Consider the following 16,353-nt stretch of genomic DNA (forward strand, 5'->3'; position numbering starts at 1 on the left):
ACCAAAAAGGGAGCCGAAAAAAAGGGGCGGGGCCGCTCAGTGAAACAATAACAACGAAACATGGAGGGAACAAAAGTCTGCGTTTAAGTCGTGTGTGTGTAGAGGTGTGTGTGGTTAAAACACATCAGCCTGCGGTCCGCTCTTTAGCCTTATGATTCTGAAGGTAAACACAGCGAAGGCGGTGCGTGAAAGGCACTGCACGCTCGTCTTCTGAGTTAACCCTCCCGCTGCCTCCCGGTGCTGCAGAGATTTCATGAAGTGAAGGAGGTGTTCCTTCTATAAAAGAGCTGTGGGCAGCAGATACTGTGAGAGTCACGGACATGAATTCATAGATCAAGGCAGACTGGTGCACAGAGTCTCCTGTTTTGCCGATCCGGTGCTTAAACAAATATAGCTCTACACCCCTGGCCGACATGTCCTTAAAATGAAGTCCGAGTTCGACATTTTAATTCATGTCCTGCCAACACTGGCAGGACAGAATGCGACAAGCCCGTTCTAAGCCGTGTCCCTCACTCCTCACATCCCAAGCTGCATCCCCAAAAAGTGTATTAGCATATGTTGTTGCATCGTTTCAGATGTTATGTTTCAGTTGTGCTCTTGATAAGCCATTAAAACAGTAAAAACACGTTCAGTTTCCTTTTGCTTTTTGTGTCTCCTGTTCACCAAAACATACCCATCTGTTATGGAAAAAGAAAGTAATCCAAAAGTAATCTAAAAGTAATCTGATTACGTTACTTTTTTAAGACACGTAACTGTAACTGTATTCGGATTACTTTCAGAGCCATGTATTCAGTAATCAGTAACTGATTACATTTACAAAGTAACCCTCCCAACCCTGCAAGTCACTGTCTAAAGATTCAAAGAACTTAATAACGCCAAAAAGGATGGTAATGCAAATGTGTCATGGTGAATGACCATTATCAGCACATTAAGGGGGAAATGAGGACAGTTGCCCTGGTTTCCCAGAAAGCTGATCAGAGGGATTAACATCTCAGACAGAAAGTAGAGGATATCAGCTAAATGAAGCCACACACACACACACAAGTGCATCCACTAAATGGAGTGTGAGTGAGAGGAGATCAAAAGGGAGGGAACAGGGGTTGACAGAAAGATGAGAGACAGCGAGTCAGAGTGAAAGAAGGCATGTCAGCACGTGGATTTGGGAGGCAGACAAAGGACAAGGGGCAAAAATGAAAAAACATTACAAAAGAGAGAGAAAGAAAAGCAGGAATGATGGAGACATGGAAACAGTTATTTTGTTATCTTGCAGTCCGTTGGGCTGAACTCCTGCCATTATAATCACATGAGGCCAAACACATAGAAAGCGCCAAGTGTGCACACACACACACAGTAAGGCCCTCAAAAGACCAAAATCACATACAGTACAGCAATGTACACTGTGTACAGTAAATATATTCCTGTGATGTAAATGCAAGCAGAGCCAATGTGTGTGTCAAAGATAAGGAGCATGAATGTGTGGATGTAGATGAGTGTGTGCCTTTGGATGTTGACACAGTGAGCAACAGACGGAATAAGGGTAACTCTCTAAATGGCCGTGTCTCACCGCACTGCGTGATGTAGCCGATGCAGCTGTGCACTATGACCGGTATGTCTGTCTCCGTCAGCTGCTGCTGGCTCAGTGTGTCTCCTCCACTCCCCGCTGCTGCCTGGATGGCCGTACACCAGCCGGCAAAATCCAACTTCCTCTCACCCTCTATGTACAAAGTCCTGCATAAAGAGAGAGAGAACGACAGAGGAGAAAAGGGAAGAGATAAAGAGGGAATATAACATTCAGAAAGAGAAGAAAAGATGGAAAAAGAACATGGGAGTAAGGGGGGAAACGTTGAAAATGTGTACGGTAGCAATAAAGAATAAACACATTTAAAAGTGTTTTGACATTTGGGAACAGGTTGTGGAGTCAAACACTGGAGCAAACATTTATTTAAACTATCACTATTCAACCCAGTCTCACGGCATTTCGTGTTCACCAACACGATTTTTAATCTATTGATTCGTGTTCACCAACACGATTTGCCCCTTTTTTTCGTGTTGCACAGCACGATTTTAAAAGCAATGTATTTCTACTGCCTGCAGCACGTCTTTTTCTCCGGTCGGGTCGAGGAAGACCGGAAGCTGTGTGGTTCATAAAAACATGTTCTTACTCAATATCAAGCCACAGTTATTGCTTTTATTGGAAATCGTATAATTTCGGACTTTTGTTGCCGTCTGTGAGGAAAATAAATGTGGCTCAGAGCCTCAGGATACTGAAATCTGTATTTTTAAAATCTTTTTTTCCTTCTAATTTGTTATTCTTTTCAAAATAACACACTGTTATTTACTCACCAATAACACACAATTATCCTTGCTTTTATTTATTGGTTTAATTCCATAATCTCGGGCTTTTTTGGCGTCCGTCAGGAACTGAATTTCAAAATAAAAAATAACCGGAAACAGACGTAGGCATTTCGAGCGATTACCCAAGATCCTCAGCTATGGTTTTAAGCTCGTTTATTGGATGTTTTAGCCGCAATGCATGCTGGGATTTGGTGTTTATATGATATGAAATCCGGAAAACATTTTAAAAGAATAAAATAATACTTAATTCCGAGCGCTCTTGCTTTTCTCTTTGAAAGTCATCACATAACGGCATTGTAATACACGGTTCGGCTGCATTGTATATTACAGATCTGCCGTAGTTCTTTATTTATAGAGCCCTGATGAGAAGACCTTTGGAAAAACTGAGAAAATGCCGCCGAAACTGAATACTTGACGTGGATCATAAATATATTCAACAATTAAACAACATCTTCAATTTCTCTTCACACAATACGTCTCCTTGCAGTATCAACACTAATTCGGCTGACTTTTAGATTTGATCTAATTCACAGATAGGTTATATTTACACCATAACGGTGCACAGCTGATATAAAAGTGATAAGTGATCTCTACAATAAAACAGTATAGTGCAGAATGTACAAAGATATGAATAGGAGGAGGTGCAAAACAGAAAAACGAATTAACCTTTATTTAAACATTAAATAACAGATTAAGGTCTTCTTTTAAATAAGAAAAAAACTTTGGGGGTATCTATCTACAGATAAATATTAAGCCTGACAAAGTACTTAACGTCTAATATATTGCTTTCCTGCAATGTTAACTATGTTGAAGCACTTATTTTAACTGATATTATACATATGAATTATACTCTTATGTATGTAGATAGAATAAGAAATGTGCAGAATATGACAGTTTAATGGTGGAGGTACACACATATTGATAGATGTCTTGTAATGCACTGTTGAGGAACCTGTGACCCAAGTGTTTCATTCATTGCATAACTACACCGTAGTTGTGTATATGATATGTCAATACACCTTTGAAAATCTTGAAAGGGATGTGCAAAATAGCCATAATATACAGTCTTTAATGAACTATTAGTAGAGAATAACGAGTAATGAATATACTTTATTACTCGTTTCCAATCATGTCAATTGCAGATATATGTTTAGTCTTCTCAAGCACCAACTATCAAATATCTCTCCTGATTGTTGGCACTTGACAATCACCTTACCTGAATTTTACTCAAGTGTAACTAAAGTCTGATTTAAGGGTTGTTTATATTTCACATAATTAATCAGAATCTGCAAAGTAACTCAAATAAATGCAGTGGAGTAAAAATACCAGGTTAACCTCTGAATTGTAGTGGAGTAGAATTACAAAGTAACAATGAGCTATCATGTGGGTATTAATGCTGCGCATTATGGACACAAGCGATTTTCACCCATTTATTAATTATATGTTTTACATTTGATAACACCAATATGTTTAATACTGGCAACTTCTAATTGTGGGAAAAACGAAAACGTTCAGTTGAGTCGTCCCATAGAACATTTTGCGAAACACAATAGCCAGCATGTGTAGTTCTGGGGGGGCGTTCGATTCCAGTTTTGGATAGTCTGGCTTGGTTTCGTTTCATTTCACACAGCTGTGTGACGCTCTGCGTAACCTTACGGGGACTGTAGTCCTCAACGATAGCTGGGGATTATGGGTAGTGTAGTGTCTTCGGCCATCCTAAACTCAGAAATGTTGACAATCGCAATGATGCTCGAAATGTCCCTTATAGGTCTACGTCTGTTTCCGGTTATTTTTATTTTGAAATTCAGTTCCTGACGGACGCCAAAAAAGCCCGATATTATGGAATTAAACCAATAAATAAAAGCAAGGATAATTGTGTGTTATTGGTGAGTAAATAACAGTGTGTTATTTTGAAAAGAATAACAAATTAGAAGGAAAAAAATATTTAAAAATACAGATTTCCGTATTCTGAGGCTCTGAGCCCCATTTATTTTCCTCACAGACGGCAACAAAAGTCCGAAATTATACGATTTAAAATAAAAGCAATAATTGTGGCTTGATATTGAGTAAGAATATGTTTTTATGAACCACACAGCTTCCGGTCTCCCACGACCCGACCAGAGAAAAAGACGTGCTGCAGGCAGTAGAAATACATTGCTTTTAAAATCGTGCTGTGCAACACGAAAAAAAGGGGCAATTCGTGTTGGTGAACACGAATCAATAGATTAAAAATCGTGTTGGTGAACACGAAATGCCGTGAGACTGGGTTGCACTATTGTAGCAAACCCAATGAACATGAAATCCCGCTCACCTGCCTCTCTCCACCAGAACAAGCACCTCATTGTCTTGTTGAATTGCTGTGAGACACAAACACAGAGGAATCATGTATTATTAACAGTATGCCTGCGCGTCAAAATACTGTATCTGATATGTTTCTTTCTGGTTTCTTTTCAAATGACTGTTCTGTCAATAATCCTTCGGAGCACACTTCCCTTTCACTATGTGTACACAGTATAGTATGTAGTAAAAGTGCTGTTTGTGTGCGTATTTGTCTGTATGTGTTTCACTCACAGAGCTCATTCAGTTTGCGGAGGTGGATCTCCTCTCCCTGGCTGTCCTCCAGGTAGGCGTGAAGTGTAGAGCCCACCAGAGCAAACCAGCCCACCTTGGATGTTTGCAGGTTCAAGCCGTCTTTACACTTCAGCCGCCCAATCCGCTCAAAAGCTAACCTCAGCAGCGGCTCTGCAGAGGCCGGGATCAGGCTCTACAAACAAAACGGGGACATTACGGCTATGTAATACATTGCACATTATTTATTGTTTCCCTCCTCTTTTAAAGAAGATTCAAGCACTTCAGCCTGAGCATTACTGAACCTCTCTGAGAAAACCAATACTAATTCAATTGTGAAAAAAGGTTAAAGCTCTCGTAAAGTACTTCAATGGTATGAGAGGATAATGTGTCTTTGTGGCTAGACATTCAGGAGCCATGGATATTCTGTCCATCTACCAACTTGGCATTTATGTTTTTTAATTCTCAGGTAAACAGAAACAGCCAATAGATGCAATTTAGGCAATCCAGCATCTTGCATATCATTTAAAATGATAATACAGTACTATGAGTCAACACGTCTACTTCAACCTTACTCTTATACTGCACTGACTTCCAGTAGTTTCAGCAGTAGTTGCTTTATTTAACATCATCATGCAGCTGACCATTATATCAGCTGTAAAGAATGCTGGAAAATAAGTGACAAAGAGAAAAAGTCACAATTCACTAGCCCTGTCCCTGACCACTATGCAGCCTGTCACTACATTTTTCTTTTAAGCATCAGAGCTCTGCAATTTCACTACAGAAAATGAATAACTAGGGTTCACCTAGGAAGAAAAGAAAACCAGAAGGATATGATTGAGTGTCCAGAAAATACATGTTTTGGTGGTTACCCTGGCAATAGACTTGACCCATTCCTTGTGGCCGCATGGGTCATCAGTGCCGAACAGATAGAGACGCTCTGACTCCGAGTACAGTTCAAAGGTGTGTTCATACCTGATGGGTTTGAAATAGGGGTTAGGAGAAATTGATACAGAAAGTGATATTTAGGTGATACTGTAAAAGGATGTAATTTTGCGGGGGGAAATGGTCATGCCAGACGTGTATTTGGTTTTACGTGACAGATGAATATTATGTACAATAACACGCATATTCAGTTTTGGTTATGCATATTATTTCAGTTTGTATTTACTAAAAGTAATTTAATACAGACATTAAAATGAAGGGGTAATGGATTGGTGTATGTATGTATGTATGTATGTATGTATGTGTGTGTGTGTGTGTGTGTGTGTGTACCCATGTCTATAAGGCGGGTCAACAGCCAGGCAGACGATCTCTGAAGCCTTCAGAGCTCCGTTAGGGTTTGAGTTCTTGTCACTCTCATAGTAGCTGTAGGTGCCATCATTCAGAGTGCACCAGCGACGACTGAACTCTACATGAAGGGAACAATAGAGATGAACAAATGGAGAGAATATCAATAATTATAATAATACAAATGACTGCAGTTACCTCCATCAAGGATGTTACGTTTTCTGTTCACAGGGCCAAGACAACAAATAAACACTTTAAAGTTGTGAAATAGGGGTGTGAGGCGTCAGCAGAGGTCTGCTCTCTGGGTGCCATTTTAACTTCATTGTGTGCTAATAGCAAAGCCAATTTTTTAACTGATCAATCAATCAATCAATGTTTATTTATATAGCCCATATCACAAATGTTACATTTGTCTCAGTGGACTTTACAGTTTGTACAAAATATCAGTATGACAATACGACACCCTCTGTCCTTAGACCCTCACATCGTACAAGGAAAAACTTCCGAAGAAAACCCACAGTTTAAAGGGAAAAATGGGAGAAACCTCAGGGAGAGCAACAGAGGAGGGATCCCTCTCCCAGGACGGACAAGACGTGCAATAGATGCCGTGTGTAAATTGTGTGTAAAAAACTGATGTATGACTAAGAAGATGGCTTCACAACAAAAAAGGCTAGGATATGATGTGTAATTTTAATACACACAAGAACATTCTTTCGAAATTATCTTTGCGTTGTTTTGTATGTTTAGATGTTCATCTTGTGGCTTTCATATGTTTGTAAATGGAGAAAAATAAACAAAATGAAAAACATTGAATATTGAATTATTATGTGTTATTTTTTTACTGTGTAAGTAAGTGTTAGTGTTGGATATTGTGTGTAAATACCCTCTTTGGCCTTGCGCTCTGTAATAGCCCGGGCATGGATGCAGTCTTGAAAAGGAAGCCATTGTGAGACACACAAGGTGCTGGCAAGTAAGGTCTTGTGTCCATTGCCTCACCCGGCTCTGACCGTGGTAGTTCTGCAGGAGAAAAAAAAAAAAATACAATTATTTTATTGGAGAAAACCTAGAACATACTGTACAGACTGTCATTTACTGAGTCTATCTGAAAATAGGGAGAAGTGCATCTGTTAAAGTTAAATGGAAAATGTAATACATCCCAAACACTCCTTGGTATGACAGGAATTGGTTATGTAACATTAAGGAAGTATACGGAAGGTGCATTCAACTCTCATACCCTTAAAATATACAAATATTAGGCTTACAGAACATATAGTATAAAGAAAAATCATCATGGATTTAATTCCACATACAAATACTGTATGTAGTTATCCGTCTTTAATAAATAGTTTGATGAGTTAAAAAAAAAAGCTGTATGTCTTACTGTACCTGTGTTGAGGTTGTGGCTGATTAACTCCGCCTGTAGGGGCTGTGTGTGTGGTGGCCAGGGAGAGAGCCGAGGGCGCACTTGGCATACCAGTTGGACAATTTACATCTGCACCACAAGAAGATCAGGCTCAACGTCTCCAGCACATCACTGCCCTGCACATTTATAAGAAGAGCCTGGAGAAAAGAGATACAAATCAAAACAAGATTAGATTCTCATGTATAGAAATGACAGATGGAGACAACGATGTGTTGCTTATGCATGTCAAGGGCAGATACGTTATGTAAATAAATATACTATCTAGGCCTGGTGAAATTCATACTAAATGATCATATCAAATTAGCATGTTTTTAATTGAATAGAATTACAAAATCTTAAATGGCCAAAAACTGGTAAGACAAAAGAGAGAGGACACTTTAAACAACACTATTAAACCACTGTCTGGTTTGTTGTAAGGGAAATGCAACAGAGTGGGAAAGGGAGATAACATGACGGAGAAAGAAAGAGATACAAAAACGCTAATGAGTAAGAATGATACTAAACTGATGACTTCTGTATTTGGTCCTGCAGCTGCTGACCTGGCTTTAATGATACCATGTCCTCTGGCAGCTTGATTTCAAAGGAAACAGCTAGGGTCAAACTCAGTGTGTGTGTGTGTGTGTGTGTGTGTGTGTGTGTGTGTTTTTTTTTGTTGAGGTTGGTTCAAACCTGGAGCAGACCCTGTTGTTCCATAACCAGAGTGTGCAGCTTTCTGATTGGTTACTTTGGTCAGTACCTGTCAACACCGCTATGCCTCTGCCAAGTAGAAGATATGCAGTGTGTCTTGTTTGTTATGTTTTCTTTAAATATAAAATGTAATTATTTGGGGATTTATAGGACCTGTGGAGGGTATTATTATTATAAAACTTCCAAATGTTTATAATATTTAATTTCATTTGCTGATTCCACTCTAAATCCTCTGTATGCAATTTTAATAACAAAGTAACCTGGAGCCATTTTATAGTGATTGGTCAGTAAGTCTCCAAGCTTTATTTTAGTGGAGCACTGGTGAGCTGACATAGATTTGAGAGCTGATGAAAAGCTAACTCATGTGGTCTTATAAACTTGTGCTGCTCATGTAGGTGGTATTGAAGTGTTACATTTGCTAATATTTTCCCCTTTGTTTTACTGAAGGAACTAATAGGGTATTATCAATATGTCAACTGGATCCAATTGAATTAAAAGTCATATGACCAAAAACATTGTGGGCTATAAAATAATCTTACACATATCTGTGGAGAAACAGAAAAACAATAATTGACATAAGTTGAAAAAAGAGAAAAAACTGAAATGAAAGGAATCTCTTAAAACAACAAACAACTATTTCAATTCCTATTAGAGGATTATCATCGCCATAAAGGGATTATTTGCTTTTCAACCAGGTGATGACTAACAAATACAGATTATTACTGTACCTGACAAGAACTACATTGTTGTCTAGACTGATATTACGTCCACATATTGTACACTCAAATGTAAGGAAAGTAGGGGGAAGTGCAATACGAAAGGTGTGTTGTGACTGAGTGAAGGAGGATGCAGTGTTTTCACAGCTGAGGAACTCAATTTAGATTTATGCAATTACACACAAACCCATGTGCCCACATTGTCTTCTGTTAAAACCAATAAGCTCTTGGATCTGATTGAGAAATTCCACAGCGCGGCACACACAGACAGAAAACACCCCACACACACACACACACACACACACACACACACCACACACACACACACACACACACACACACACACCACAGCACACACACACACACACCACACACACACACCGACACACACACACACACACACTACACCACACACACACACACAATCACCACACACACACACCACACACACCACACACACACACCCACCACACACAACACACACACACACACACACCACACACAACCACACACACACCACACACACACACACACACACACACACACACACAATTTTAGAACAGTCTCCTCGTGTGTGGCTTCACATAGTTGCAACGATAAGGCTGTTTTTTGGGGGGCCTGGGAATCAATGTTATTCTACTTTTTCATTGCTTTTAGCAGCTTCATAACATTTACAACGAGGAACATATAATACAGGTGTTGTTTTCAGGCACACTTAAACATACAACTTGTGTCTAAAAATGCAGATAACCAATTAAAAGTCATAATAATGCGCTGTAATTAGGCATTATATTGCACAAAATAGCTTGACTAAAATATTGCGGAAAACTTAAAGAAGTTAAAGACAGATTTCCAGTTGCATTACAAATAAGAAATACATGTTTTGTTTTGTAGTGTTGTGCATGATAAGAAAAAAAATAATGTTCAAGTTTTATCCTGTCCTGTTATGTTTTTTTAAATAACTTTGTCTAAATCAGCGACTATAGGTAACAGTGAAACACCGGGTTGAGAAGGTTCAATAGATTTAATTCAGTCTGTAAATCGACAACATGAAACTGTAGGAAAAGTCCCAGCATGTTGGCAGCATCATCTTGGAATCCTGGATCAAAGGGAAACAATATGCTGCTGATCCCTGGAGTCAGTTTGATGAAAAAAATATATATTTTCACCTTTTTTCTGTTTAGATATGGCATTGCACTTTCTATTTTTCTTTGCCAGAGACATATTAACTATATATATTCTGCATCCTTCTTTTCTTTTGCTTAAATAGCCTATACAATCTTTTGTTTCCCAGGAGAACAACTCAACTAATATGATGACTAGGCTATTACTGCCTCAAATTTGGGAATAATGTACGCTACAAATACAACCTGGTGGTTTTAGCCTGCTCTGTGGCACTCGGGCTATGAGAGAACAGAAGCCCATTTGGTGACTCCAATTTTATTCACTATAACCATCAAATTGACCGGCCACAAAAGTCAATACTTTGATGAATCCCTGCAGGCTAACATTAGCCGCGATGCTACGAGCTGAGCCACAGCAAAATATACTCTAATTTGACCGCAAGCACAATGCAGTTCAAGGAGAGTACCTTGCTATAGACAATTATTATTATTGTGATAACTGTGTGTGTGTGTGTGTGTGTGTGTGTGTGTGTGTGTGTGTGGTGTGTGTGTGTGTGTGTGTGTGTGTGTGGGTGTGTGTGTGTGTGTGTGTGTGCATGCTGTATGTAGGTCAGTGTCCTGTAAGGAATCAATAGCCTAACCATGTGCATTCTGACTAAGGGAACCAATCAGAACAAAGTACAAGGAAAAGGGTGTTTGAAGACCTCACGCCCTCCAACATCTGCTGTCTATGAAACAGGGAGTAATGTAATCACTCACACAGAGAGAAGGAAAAAGAGAAGAGAAGGGAATTCAAGAATCCTTGCCAATTTCCCCAGAGAGTGAGAAAGAAAGAGTCCGAGAGATTTTATCTGGGTGTGTCTGAAATCACTGGCCTCCATCTGGCCTCCGCAGTTTAACGGGACGGAGTCGAAGTAAGCGATGAGAGGCACAGAAGAAAGAAAAATATTGTGAGAAGATGAAAGCGTTTTGAGGGCACATTAATCAGACCCTGATTGTACTTGGCTACAAACTGGACATAATACACTCAGACCTCCTATGCACAGACGCACACATGCAGCCCACTCTGCTTTGCTCATTTGAGCATATAGCGAATGTTCAACAAAAAAACACACATTCCTACATGTGTGTATGCACGTCCTTGTATTAAATCCAGATGAGAAGCAGATATCCACATATGCTCCGTCATTACCCTCACCAGGGACAGAGAGGGAGATGGGGAAGGAGGTGGAGGTGAACATCCAGACAGATGGAAAAGGGAAAGAGAAGAGTATGAATATGGCATAGAGGAAAAACAGAAAGGCAGACACACAGAAAAAGGCTGACAGATAGGGAGGAAAATCATTGGAAATACACAAGACAGCAGGTCCCATCACGCAGTACAATTGAACATGTTTTATGACTTAAACCCTAAAGTGTGAATGTTGGAAATGAAGGGACTAAGTTGGAAGTTTTCTTATTTTATGGAAGTCACTTTCCAAAACTATAAAAAGCACAAAAACAGGCCACATAAAAAAGTTTAACTACTGACTTTCGGCTGAGTCTGCTTGCTATATATAATAAGTAGCGAAAACACGCTGAACGCCACTGACACAAAGTCAACATAGACACAACTCAAGAAGACTGGGAGTAGTCATAGGTTGTTGTTGTTCAGGTGGGAAGATATTAACTCATACTAGGCTTATAACAAACATGTGATGTGTAATATAGGCTTATAACAAACATGTGATGTGTAATATGGCTTATAACAAACATGTGATGTTGTAACTAGGCTTATAACAAACATGTGATGTGTAATATAGGCTTATAACAAACATGTGATGTGTAATATAAAGTGGGATCAGTGTATGGATTTTAGACTCTTTGGAAAAACATACTTTGTCACTGCATCTTTCTTGCACTTTAAAAAGTAAGCAAGTCAAACTTGTCACAATCATACTAAAAAGCTGCCACACTTCCCTTTGTGTTTTTACAACTTAACGCCATACTTACATTTCCCTGACAATGGTCTTTATGCTCCCACTCAGTGCTCTTTGGCTTCTTTACCCCCTCATAAACAAGAGGGGGGGGGGGTGGTTGTTTGATAAGTCAATCAAGAGGCTTTGAGGGAAGTATTATAATAAGACACCATGAAGTAATACAGGTTCATGGCTGGCCATTCTACACAGTATATGTTTGGTGTGTAAAAGTTGATGTTGAAATATTTCCTTCATACAAACTTTTTTCAAGAGAATATGAAACCCAATTATTGAATGAAAGGCTGTTGAAAGCATCAATAGTTGACTGCCTAAAAGAGAGAGGCAAAGAGAGGGGGGACACAGAGCAGGAGGGGATTGAGGGAGACAATGATGCCCATTGACAGAGGTGAGCCTATCCTCTCGCACACAGAGAACACACACACAGACACAGACAGAGAGTGCGACACGGACCAAAAATGCTAAAAAGGCACAGAAACATGACTACACACATTCAAATGCATGTTAATGTTGCTCCACCCAATCCTAGTGGAAAGCATACACACAATAACTCTAATGTGCTCGCTGACATAGAGCCACAAACAACAGTTCTTATAGTCTCAAGATAAAACTATGCCACACAAATACATGTAAATATGTGTTTGTTTTAGAGCACTGAGCTCACATACAGTGCTGTCAGAGATCCAAAGTCCATTGACACACATTCCTGAACTAACACTACCCTACAATCCTTAAAACCCACTGAAATAATTCACAAAAACACACAAAATACTTTCAGTACTCTTTCCTACAGCTCACACACACTTACCTGTAGGTTTTCAGCTCCCTTTAATCTCTCCTGTGTTTTAGTGTCAGTTTGGAGGCACGAAAAGTTGCGAATGGCAAAAATAAAACCAGTTTAAGATGTTTGAGCCGAGCAGGAAAGTTAAGAAAAGCAGCCAGGAGTGGAGAGATCAACTTTCTTCTGCAGTCGCAGCCAAACAATGAGGAGGGGGAGAGGGGGAGGCGGAGTTAGTTACAGCACATTCCAGCTACAGCCGTGAGTAATGATGTCATATTCAGAGAAAAAGAAAGAAGAAAGGAAACAGAAGTGGAGGTAAAAAGCATGCAATTGATAAACAAACCTGAGCCAGAGACACTGCAGTGCTCACACAGAACACAAACGTCTGTTTCTCTCTACTTTTCACACAAACACACACATACACTGTCTTATTGGCATAGCCTTTGCACATAACTACTTAGCGAACGCAAACACATTGTAGAGTCTATTCTTTCTTAAGACACACCCAAGTCGAATGAATAGCAACACAGAGCTGAGGGAAGCAAAGTATTTTTGATTTAAGAAACAGGTAGAGCAGCATCTGTTTGAAATGAGAGGCAGTTAAGCCTACAGGGAGACAGAGAACTGGTCACATTCTCAAGTAACGCAGAGAGAGAGATAACCATCATGGAGGACGACCTGCAGCAGCTCAATGAAAATGGTTTAAACCAAAACAAGTAATAATTGTATAGACAATAAGAAAACATCCTTTATCTCCTTTTGCACTTCCCAAACACAGTGACTCACACACACTCACAGGCTTGAACGCTTCAGGGAGGAAAAATAGAAGTCAGTCAGGTGTTTAATGTGAGTCACATACACCACACACACACACACACACACACCACACACACACACAGTCTGTGAGCAGTCCACATTGTTTGCGGTAAGTGGGTTAAGCAGCTAATGAATGAGCCAGCAGGGGCTGACACACTGACACATTCACCACACACAGCGGAGCGCAGCGGGGGCACAACATAAAACCCCCGAATCTAGCAGCCCGGAAACAGCACCCCAGGGTCCTACTTCTGACTTTTACTGACCAACTTTATCACTTTGACAGGGCAAAGGTTCCCACATTAACAAGGACATTATACACAGGTAGTGCATCCTGAGAGGGCTCTTGTCTACAGGTACTGTAATTCCTCCCTTCTTTGTAATTGCTGATTCTCTTACAACACTAGTATGAGCTTATATGTTTTGCAAACTATGGTGACTCAGAGGCATGACAGGAATTCACAGGAGATAGTTTGTAAAAAATAAAATAACGCTCCTATTACTCTAATAGGAGCGATGTTTAGCTTGTCTCTTGATCTCATTTATTCAGATGAATGCATTCGGCCGACTGTGCTTAACATGTAAGTCTTAATCAGGGATTCAGCTTTTTGCAATCTACAAACCTGCGTTTCTTCCTACTACCGTGAGTTCAATTCGGTCTCATGAATGCCCCACTTTGAGTAACAAAAGTAGCTTGCTAAAAAGGAGAAAACATCACGCAGTGAAAGAGTTAACTTTAGACTGGCTACTTTATTGTCACTAACTGGAAAATGTGACACAACATACTTATTTTGGACTTTTATGATGAGTTTGATGAGGGATTTAACAGATGCTTAAATTAATGTTGACTCTTAGAGGGTTATTTACATATACACAGCAATTTACTTCTGCATTCTTTTGAACTAGTCTCACAGGAAAAGCTGGTTTATTGTTTCTCTTTCTTTCAGTGAATCAATCTAAAAACGGTCATGACATTTCTTTATTCTTGGAGTCTTACTCATGATCTGATTAGCACTCAGATGTATGGAGTATGCTGTTTGTGTATTGCAGTGCAGAGTTCAATCACAACTCAACCTGTACAAAAACTGTGTTGTGTTTAAAAGGGAGTTGTAAGTAACTACATTCGACCGTACCCGTCAGAAGACAAATAAATGATAATAAGGTCATCATGATGATAAAGACTATTGTTTAGTGTCATGATTTGAAATGATTTAGATTCTTATGGTCATGATTTGGTTGAAAACATTACAGAGGCTGCTGATTTCAGGAACTATTTCAGGTCTGCTTTGCGCTAATACACAAGGCATTGTAGCAAGATATATAATGAAAGCAGATTAAAGTGTTAATCAGCTTATGGAGTTTTTATTTATTTAAATGTTATATAAAGTGTTTGCCATAACAAAGGCGAACCAAAGACAAAAGGTAACATTCATTCATGCTAAACTTGCACGAATAAACACTAAAAAAGGGTGTTTGTGTTTTTCAATACTCAGTGACTTAAAAAAGCTACATGAAAAATTGCTGCCTGTTACAAACTAAATTAGAGGGCTTAGGCTAGCTGACTTTTTGTTTATCAAAATCAAATTGTAATGGATTGCTATTCCAACCATCTCTAAATCCTCCTTATGTACAAAAGCATCTCTTTCTCAAGGTCTGTTGACTAACGGTGACTTACATTTGCAACGTTGTTTACTAAATTAAATCTCTATAACCACTGAAAACAATGTGTACTGTATATTCAAAATCGTAAACACAGGGGTTACAATCAAAGCAGCGGATTAACACTTACATTGTTGAGCTCTTTCTGGTTTCCGTACAGAGGGTGGTACTTCCTGTATTTGCCCTGCCGGTACTTATTGGTGATGAAGCGGCGTCTCTCCTCGCTGCAGCTAGAGGGGGCCAAGGCTTCACTTGGCGGGATGTTAGCTGCCCAGAAACTGTTTACCCGCTCGTTGCCCAGCAACAGGAACACCTGCAACACAGGTAGGATTTAGAGGAAGTATTTCCACATTAAGACGAGTAGGAGGCATCTTTGTAGAGGTCAATATGTGGCCGTCTTTTGACAACATACATGTACATTGTGCAGTTTATCAAGAAGTAGGGATGGGTACCGAGCCCCGGTATTAAACGGGCCCCGGGGCTGAATTATTAAAGACCATGGTACCGTTAAGCTCCAACGTTAGCGGTCTAAAATATATATCATGTGTATTATTACTACACAAACATTATATTGCAGTTTTACTGTCGCCAACTCCGTTTCTAATACGCAAAAAGACTGCAAAATGCTTCTATGATTATTTTCGATCTCTCTCCCCCGCCTGCTTGCGAGGGGGGCAACACACACACACACACACACACACACACACACACACACACCACACACACACACACACACACACCACACACACACACACAACACACACACACACAACCAACACACCACACACACACACACCAACAACAACACACACACACACACCACACACACCACACAACACACACACAACACACACACACACCACACACCACACACACACACACAACACACACACACACACACACCACACACACACACACACACACCACACACACACACACACACACACACACACCACAC

The 16,353-nt window shown here is 39.8% G+C and overlaps 1 protein-coding gene across 1 annotated transcript in view; it reads right to left on the reverse strand.

Moving 5' to 3' along the window:
* Nucleotides 1–15,708, reverse strand: part of LOC117557375 (arf-GAP with Rho-GAP domain, ANK repeat and PH domain-containing protein 1-like) — a gene marked incomplete at its 5' end in the record, with an annotated part of 29,094 nt that extends 13,386 nt beyond the window's left edge. Inside the window, 11 exon segments of the mRNA XM_034233197.1 lie at nt 1,565–1,728; nt 4,667–4,712; nt 4,927–5,119; nt 5,796–5,898; nt 6,199–6,334; nt 7,097–7,132; nt 7,135–7,230; nt 7,600–7,646; nt 7,648–7,718; nt 7,720–7,773; nt 15,526–15,708. Of these exon segments, the coding sequence (XP_034089088.1) occupies nt 1,565–1,728; nt 4,667–4,712; nt 4,927–5,119; nt 5,796–5,898; nt 6,199–6,334; nt 7,097–7,132; nt 7,135–7,230; nt 7,600–7,646; nt 7,648–7,718; nt 7,720–7,773; nt 15,526–15,708 (1,129 nt within the window).
* Nucleotides 15,709–16,353: the final 645 nt, after the last annotated feature.

This window comes from Gymnodraco acuticeps, unplaced genomic scaffold (genome assembly GCF_902827175.1).
Source record: "Gymnodraco acuticeps unplaced genomic scaffold, fGymAcu1.1, whole genome shotgun sequence".
In the NCBI taxonomy this organism is placed as follows: domain Eukaryota; kingdom Metazoa; phylum Chordata; class Actinopteri; order Perciformes; family Bathydraconidae; genus Gymnodraco; species Gymnodraco acuticeps.